Source organism: Oryzias melastigma, linkage group LG11 (genome assembly GCF_002922805.2).
Source record: "Oryzias melastigma strain HK-1 linkage group LG11, ASM292280v2, whole genome shotgun sequence".
Lineage (NCBI taxonomy): Eukaryota > Metazoa > Chordata > Actinopteri > Beloniformes > Adrianichthyidae > Oryzias > Oryzias melastigma.
The window spans coordinates 8281511-8290716 of NC_050522.1; the positions used below are offsets into that span (position 1 = coordinate 8281511).

At 37.7% G+C, this 9206-nt stretch overlaps 1 protein-coding gene across 1 annotated transcript in view; it reads right to left on the reverse strand.

The window, feature by feature from the left end:
• satb1a (SATB homeobox 1a) overlaps nt 1–9206 on the reverse strand; it is a 29314-nt gene that overhangs the window by 5280 nt on the left and 14828 nt on the right. Inside the window, exons 8-10 of the mRNA XM_024260252.2 lie at nt 6626–6823; nt 5684–5839; nt 546–749 (exon numbers count right to left, since the gene is read on the reverse strand). Of these exons, the coding sequence (XP_024116020.1) occupies nt 546–749; nt 5684–5839; nt 6626–6823 (558 nt within the window). The remainder of the gene's footprint in view (nt 1–545; nt 750–5683; nt 5840–6625; nt 6824–9206) is intronic.

The following is a 9206-nucleotide window of genomic DNA, read 5'->3' on the forward strand; positions in this document are numbered from 1 at the left end:
ACATTTTAATTTTCTCTTGTAAATTTGTGCCAAAATTCAATAAGAAATATCAAATTTGAATATTAAAATGGATTAACAAATACTTTTTCCTCCTTTTCTCTATATAAGTTGAATGAGATCAGCATGTCGTTCGCCGGTAGTGCTAACCAAAGCAGAGGGGGAGGAGCACTGACGTCATTGAGATGCGTTCCTTGGAACTGCTAAGTCAAACTGATTTATGAGCCTTTTTGCGCAGTGGGATGTGAAAACAAAAAAGCAGTTTTCATTGGCTTTGTCACTTTCATTATGTCACAGAATGATGATAAGGAAAATGGAAATGCAGTTTGGAGGATTGATTTTTCATTTTATTTAAGAGACAAAAAATGTGAAGTGTGAAAATGAAAAAGCACTTCCAGTATTGACTTTTATTTTGAATTATGAGTCACAAACGCTTCCATAGCTTTTATCATTTTAAATGATTTAGCTTGTTATTCCTGTGGTTTCTCCTCAAGGAGTGTCCACCAGGACCACATCAGAGATAATTATACCGCCTTTTGTCTTCTCACCAGTGTGTTGTCATTGTTGAGTAGTGCGAGTTTGTCAGTGCAATGCTGCTGCGCAGTCATGTTGTTGCTCTCTTGCTCATAAATAGCATCCCTTTCGGTCTGGGGTAGGCAGAGAAATCGGCGAATCATGCACAGGTTCTCCCATAAAGTGCGGTTTTCTGGACAGGGGTCCTCTTTCCAGCGGAGAAGCTCACACAGCCAGCCCTACAGAAAACAGAAAACATAGAGCAGGAAAGGCTAAGATGGTTAAACGGGTTTCATCCAGATATTTAAGCTATGCAGCAATGTAGAATATGGGTTTTTTTAATTCTCTCTGCTACATGAAGTGTTTATAGAAAAAGCTTAAGGGTGCATGGTGTTATTGACAGTAAAATACATTAAAAAAAGCAGGGCTTTAGGGCAGTGCAAGATCAGATTTTTAATGGGGTTCTCTCTAACTCTCCATAATATATCCTCTCCAAACAAAGATTTGATCCAAATAGTGAACACATAGTTGGAAATATCTCAGTGTGTGATCATAGTAGCTGTTGTCCTGCATCTGTTCACATCGATAAATGTGAGTTAAGTAGCTCTTCAATTTTCTCCCAGCTCTTATAATGTTTTCATGCTTTCTACCGATGTATTGCAGACACTAAAGAAGATAAGTAATATCACCTTTGAGTGCAACTTTAAGGAAATTCAAAAACACATTAATGTCCCAATACAGTATGTTGCTAATAGAACAAACAGAAAAAAATAATATATTCTTCCTGCTAACCAATCTGTTCTAATTCCTTCAACAATTTAGTGTCCAGACTTAATTATATTTAACTAACTTTCATCAGTAGACAAATTAAGTTGTTTTAAAATTATTCATCCATCATCAGAACCTGCTGAATCCCTTTTATGGTCACAGGGTTGCTGGAGCCAATCCCAGTCAGTGTTGGGTGACGTTTGCAGCTTACCTAATGGTTTAGCAACATGCTAATGTTTTTGGCTAATTTGTTATCTATTGTTTTTTTTCTATTTGGAGTTTTTAGACTAATTTAGAGTTTAGCTTCTATTTTAGCAACAGATCCTGAGGGATTTTTTGGGAGTTTTGGAGTTTAGCTAGTATTTTAGCAACATGCTAACATGTTGACTAATTTGTTATCTACTGAGGTTTTTTTATGCTAATTTGGAGTTTAGCTAGTATTTTAGCAACATGCTAACATGCTGACTAATTTGTTATCTACTGCAGTTTTTATGCTAATTTAGAGGTTAGCTTATATTTTAGCAACAGGCTAAGTTTTTTGACTAATTTAGTTTACTGAGGAATTTTAGGCTATTTTGGAGTTTAGCTAGTATTTAAGCAACGACTAGCTTTTTGGGCTAATTTGGCATCTACTAAGGTTTTTTGTTGTAATTTTGAGTTTAGCTCATATTTAAGCAACACTAAATATTTTTGCAAAATTGGCATGTATTAGGGATTTTAAGCAATTTTCAGAAATGTAGCTCAACTTCAGAGCTCTTTCATAGTTCTTTAACAAAATGTCCAGTCTTTTAGCAAATTTAACATTTTAAAAATACCTTTTGCATTTTAAGCAAATCCCTTCAGCAATTAAAGTAAATTGTGTCACCATGTTCAGTAAGAAACTTCAGCATCTTCAGCAACTACTTTCAGAAAAGCATCGACACTAACATTATCGCAGGTAATGCAACTTTTCTAGTTACATTTTTGTTTTATTTTAAAGCAGAAAATAAAGACAAGACAGAGATTAAGATAAAAAAATACACATTTTGGGGCATATCAGCAGTTTAGCTGTTTCACTACTGCTTAGTTACTGTTGCCTAATTTATCCTATTTATTTTAACCCTTAATCACTAAAATTATTTCCAATTATTATAAAAAAAAATCTTCAGTGTTTTGCCATTCAATGTGATGCTAATTAAGAGGAGTCCTGGATTTAATGATAAATTGCAAATTAGCACTATTAGCACCAGACAGAGTTAAGGGGTTAATATATCTAACAACTGATCTCTCTTTTTTTTTTTTTTGGTCGGTATCATAAAACTGGTTCTAACTCGAGTCTAAAAGAGACAGGACAAACCCTAAGCTACCATTTGTATTATGGTTTTAATAAGTTTGTGATCAATACTTTTTTTTTTGATTGCCCAAAAGTGTTCCTACTGTTTTTAATGTGTTAAATTAGAGCACTCTAGACTTTGTGTTTTTTTTATTGTTTCAGATTGAAAAAATACCTCGTGTAAAGTAATAGTTTGAAGTCTGTCATAATAAAAACTTCATGAAGCCTCTTTTTAGTTGTATTTTATGATATTCTACTGCATCACATTGTCACACAATGTTAAATGAAAATACTTCAAAATGAGGCTTTTCACAGCAATTATTAGGTTAGACTAAAAATAGATTAATGAGATACATTAATTACAGGTCATAATTAATTAATAATAAAAAAAATAATTTCATGACAACACTATCTCAAATACCTTTTTGTTTGACAAAGGGTAAAAAGATTAAGTTGGTGACACTGTACAGATTAATCTAAAAAAATGTCTTTTTTTAGCATAAATCTATTGGAATCATGTAATGCTGGATAGAGGAACATTAACAAGTTATATGCATAAAGTGTACAGCACACATGAGCACACGCCTGGCTAAAACCCAACGTGAGCACACAATGCCATCCAGATGCATGGAGCAGATAGAGCAGATAGATCCAGCATGGCTCTGCCTGCCAAATAACTTGGTAATGCAGAGATGGAGAGAAAGCAGGAGGCACGGAAACAGAGGATGCGTGTGGGTGTGGGGGGTGGTGGTAAAGCGCCATACGGGAGGTTATGAGGGCTTTTTAAACGGCATGAAAAATGTGAGGTCTGCCAAAAACCCAACAAAAAAACCTGATGGGTTTTGGACCAGCTGTTTGTGCTAGAATGGCTATCGAAGGACCCCTGTAAGTGTTGATGTAGAGGGATATTACAGAGAGAAAAAAACAAGTCTAAAATTGTAGATGTGCTCAAGAGGAGGGAGAAAAAAACATTAAAAAAAAGAGTCGACTAAAATCCCCCCATTTCACGAAGGGAAATTATCTTCAAAACAAAAGGCAATAACAGGCTTATGGGGCTGCCATAAAAATGAGAACAATAAACACTCAAATCATGCTTTTGTGTGTTTTTGTGTTGGTGGATTTGTGCCTCTGTGCACGCGTTGTGTAAATTGTGTGTGCCAACATGCACTCGTACAGAACATCTGCATGTGTAAGTAAGCAGTGTGCATGTGTGTGTGGCGACTATTAGAGCGATAATTTAGGCCACAATAGCAGTCTGATGCACTGATAATAGTCTTCTGCAGAGTACAGCTGCTGGTTGATTATCTGGGCTTTTCTCCATACAATCACACACACACAAACTATCAGTTTCAGCTGTAGGGAGATGGAGTCATCACAAATACTAAATGTACAGTTTCATTTTTTCAGGGTCTGTGAGTTTCGTTCAGCTCTTTGTTCTCCGGTTTGCTGGCTTTTTCAGTTTTGTTACCTATTTTCCTGCTCTTTCTTCATCTGTGGATTTAGATGAGAACATTTGTGATATACTATCATCAATATCTGCTCTGTGCATGCTCCTGGTTTTCTTTGTTCAATGGAAATGGTCATTTTTCTGATGATGGAGGACAATTATGAAATAATTTACACTTAAAACTGCATTTCTGAGTATTTTCTTATTTAATATTATCGTGATGACTCGGGAGCAGACGAAAAAATGCAGTTTGATAAAGCATCAGTTGTGATGCACTGACTGAAATGCTCCACTTAATTCTGATGCATCCACTTGCAGACAAATAGATCCATCAACGTCTTCGTTTTCCTCGTCTGAGCTTGAATCTGGATCAAAACTGTGCGGTTGGACAGCTCCGATATTGCTTCTGTTTCCCCGCTAATGCTAGCGTTGGGTGGTAAGGGAGGTAGCAGGAGAGTGCAAACATGAGGGTGATGGGACATCAGTGGAGGCTTACTTCCTACAATATAGAAGCGAGTTTCTGATGAACTGCCCTAGAAAATTATAGTATTTGGATTTGGCTAAAAATGGCATAATCATAATTAAAATACCACATTTACAATTAGGGGTGTAACGGATCACAACTTACGGATCAATAGCATACCACAGACCCCCCCCATCCCCTCGCCACTGCTTTGAGCATTAGTAAAAATCAATTGCCTGTCTGTTTTTGTTTTAACATGTGTCAAAGTTGCTTCTCGACAGTTTTCCAAAAGTCTGTTAACCTGAAGCTCCCGCCGCGCGTGGGAGGAGCTTCCGGCATGGAGATCAGGTTTATTTACTGTATTTTGAAGAGCTGAATAAAAGCATCGGTACACGTCTCCGTGTCTTGGTTCAGGATCTCCCAGTGAGGAGCAGCCGCTGCTCCTGCAACAAGCATGTGCCGTCAGGGGAAGGCAGTATGGCAAGCCAAAAGGGTCAAAAATCAGTAGAAAAAGCGGAGATGGAAGACCTCACCTGCACATGTACTACGGATAATTATAATAATTTGAAATATTTAAATGTCCCCACAGTTAGTTTCAATAATACAATAATACCAAAAAATAATATAAGTTTAATTTTAACTTTTTCATTTAAGATTTAATTTGGACATTGGGGGGTTGGGGATGGGGCAGGAGAAGGCCTGCACATTAAGGTTTTTTTTTCTCTTTGTTTTTGTAGATTTGGTCTCCAGATATGTAAATAATAATAATCACAAACTACAGGTTTTTACATTTTGTTTATGTTCAAAGATGTGTGAGTGTATATTTATGCTTTGAAGTACTTATATATCTTTTCTCAAATATATCATTTAATTTTTTTCAAAAAAAATAATTCTTGTATTTCCTTGTTTTTTCCTGTTGCTTTTTTCAATTTTTTACTGATCAAAAAAATAATAAAAATAATAATTATAAAAGATAACAGTGAATCCAGTACACCACTATTTACAATTGATCAAAAAATCATTTGTGTTTCTTATGCAGTATAATGTAGAATTTATAGATCTTTTTTGTTCAATTCCTGAATAAAGACTTAGTTAAACAAACTTACATTGACTGCCACAAACTTCCTACTCTAAAGCGACAGACTGCGAAAAGCGTCACGATTTAAACATTAGTAGTGAATACCTGACTCTTGGAAGCAGCAACCTTTGCGAACAAGGCCTGCGACACCTTGGCTCTCTTCATTTCATGCTGAATCTCCTCGTAGATGGAGCCGCTGACGTGGAGAACACAGCTGTCTGTCCTGAACCCTCTCTCAGATGTAACCGGGGAAAGCCTAGCCTGAAGAAAAAGACAAAAAAAAGTCTTTGAAAACAGCAGCTTAAACAAAGGTTTCAAATTTTATTTTTTGGGTGAATTAAATCCAGCAGAAGAAACTACATAAAAGTTAGCCTAATTAATTCACTGTTTTTACTATATTATCTTGTTGGACAAAAACAACAAAATCCCAAAGTTTGTGAATAACATTTGTTTTACTTCTTAATGTAAATTGCTAGCTGGAGATCAGCAAAAAGCATTGCCATAATTATGCAATTCCTTTCTAAAAATAACATTAGTGATAACAAGTGTGCACCTTTTCCTCCTCGGTTCACTCAGATGCCATGCTTTGTGCATCAGGGGCTTTGTTTCAAGATTCCCTTTTCTGGGTCAAAGCTCATTGCTGCAACTGCAGAGCATTCAGGTCAGGAGGAACTAGACTTCCTGATGTATTAGGCTCTAGATTTAGTGCAATTTTAGTCTGAAATGTATGTTTACATTAATGATTATATTTGATGACATTTAAATCTCCAGTTTAAAAAGGAAGAATAGGCGTTCACAGATGCTTTGTAGAGGCCGATGCAGCAGAAGGCATCGAACACTGCCAGATGCTGCTGTCTCTACCTGCTCTGACACTCAGTCCTAATAAAGAGTAGAGCTGCATCTTGATGGAAATGCATTTTTACTGCACTATCATAAAACTGAAAAAAAACCAAATGTAATGTTTTCATTGAAGCATGGAAAAATAATGACAATGCTTCCTAATCCTAATAAAAAGGAACTGTGAATTGTGTCTCGCCGCTGGCTGACCTGCGTGGACAGGGGGGGCGTGTTATTGCAGCTGGGTGTATATCCAGTCAAACTCCGCTCCTTTTCCTCCTGGTATATGCGCTCCCTCTCAGCCTCTGGGAGCTGCAGAAAGCTGTTCATGGAGCGCAGGTTGACCAGCAGAGACTGGGAGGCGTGTTTTGGATCCTCCTCTTTTCGCAAGATCTCAGACAGCAGCCCCTGGAAAACACACCCAGTGCCATACTCACGATTAAGGATGTAACAAGTCTTTGTAAGTCGGTACAAAAAATTATTCAAACTCGTCAAAATGTTTACTTTACTTTCTTTTCGTTTTATTTTAATGATCACACCTTTATTATTTCTTTTGATTGTTTCTTTTAATGTTTTATATACTGCACTTTGAATTGTACATGAAATGTGCTATACAAATAAACTTGCCTTCCCATCATTGCAAAAATGTAAAAAATTGGTTTGTCTCATCCTGTGCCTGCATTTGGAAATGGACAGCTGATGACATTTCTTCATGCAGGCTCGCTGCGATTGTGTGCCTTTGGGTATACGCCTGTGAATGTGTGTGCCTGTGATTGTGTGCACCTGTGAGTGTGCGCACCTGTGAATGTGCACCTGTGAATGTCTGTACCTGTAAGTGTCCGCCTGTGAGTGTGCGCCTGTGAGAGTGCACACCTGTGAGTGTGCACGCCTGTGAGTGTCTGTACCTGTAAGTGTCCGCCTGTGAGAGTGCACACCTGTGAATGTGCACGCCTGTGAGTGTGCGCACCTATGAGAGTGCATGCCTTTGAGTGTGCTTGCTTTTGAGTGTGTGCCTGTGGGTGTATGCCTGTGAGTGTGTGTGCCTGTAATTGTGCACGCCTGTGAGTGTGAGCCTGTGAGTGTGCGCACCTGTGGGTGTGCGCGCCTGTGAGTGTGCACCTGTGAGTGTCCGCCTGTGAGTGTGCACGCATGTGTGTGTGCGTAGTGGACTGGCTGCGTGCTCTTCAACTGCAGTCCCCTCCATGGAACTTCCCGCAGCTCCTTCGGATTTAAAAGTTGAACTTCCTGTTACGGGTCATGAGCACACACGTGTCTCCAGGTCTCCTCAACTCTTCGGCTTTTAAAGTCTTTTAAAGTTGCCCACAAGCGACTTTGATCACCAAGCTGCAGCAACAACTACCGCAACAAGGAGAGTCGAACATGGCACCGAAGAAAAATCTTGAAGCCGATCTAGAAGAGCTTAAAACCGCGTTAGCTGACATACAGGCTAAGCTAACCCCAGCAGTTCTCATTGAATCAAAATTGTCAGCTCTGCTGGAACTTCAAGATAAACGAACACCGCTGCTACAACTGGTGGAAGATTTCTGTCAAGAAAGGGCACATAATGAACAACGAGATAATCGCCAAGAGCTCCTGGAGAGGAGAATGCATGACATGGATCAACAGGCACGGATGAATAATGTGATTCTCACGGGACTTCAACTACAACCCCGGGTGCAGCCTGGTGCTACCAGCGCTAGCATGGATGCTAACGGAGCTGTGATGGATGCTAACCTGACCGTAGAGAATCAAGTTGGAGAATTTCTTGAGTCTAAAGGGATTTCCTTGGACCTAAACACTGTTGAGGTCTGTCATCTGCTTCATCGGAGAAAGAATACGGATAAACCAGCGATCCTGATCAGGTTTGTGAATCGAAAGCACAAGATAGCTCTGATGAAACAATGTAAAAACCTGAAGGGGTCTAATGTGTTTCTTAATGAACATCTTTCCAAATAACACGCTGATCTGGCGAAGCACGCAAGAATATTACGCAAATAGAAACAGATCCACGGTACGTGGACTCTGAACTCCAGAATCTTTGTCTTTACAAAGCCTCTGGAAATAAAATCCATGAAAGACTTTGAGAACTGTGGGATTACAAATGTCTGACCCTTTCATCCAAGCAAAATGTGAAATGTGAACTTAAAAAACTGCTGAATGTGAACTCTGACCCAATTCTGAGCTGCTGAGACCTTCACAGTCTCTCAGTCATAACAACAAAGAACGATTACGTGGCCTTAAACTTGTTTCTAAGCTGTGATGTAGCACTGATTCTGCTCAAATTCCTGATCCATTTCTTTTCAACTTATTATTTTTTTTTAATTATAATCATTCTTTGATTAATACAATCTGCACAAATTGTATTTTTTTAATTATAATATTTTGATTTTTTTTCTAAATTAACTAATGAAGATGATTTTTACTTATTATTTTTTCTATTTTTATAATCATTCTTTGATTAATACAATCTGCACTAATTGTCGTTTTTTAATGAGAATGTTTAGATCTTTACTGTATTAGCAAATGAAGATGATTTAATTATTACTTTTTGTATTATGATAATTCTTTGAATACAATCTGCACACAGTCTCTTTTTTTCAATGAGAATATTAGATTATTGTTACTGATTGATATAAATGATTTATCATGGATGCTTTGAAACTTGATTACATTAATGATATTAATGATCCTTAATAGCCTAAATTTATTAATATTTGATATTAAGTCCTGAACTGGATATTGATAATTCATGTAGAGAAAATGGTATGGTCGAGTCGGGGTGGGATTATAT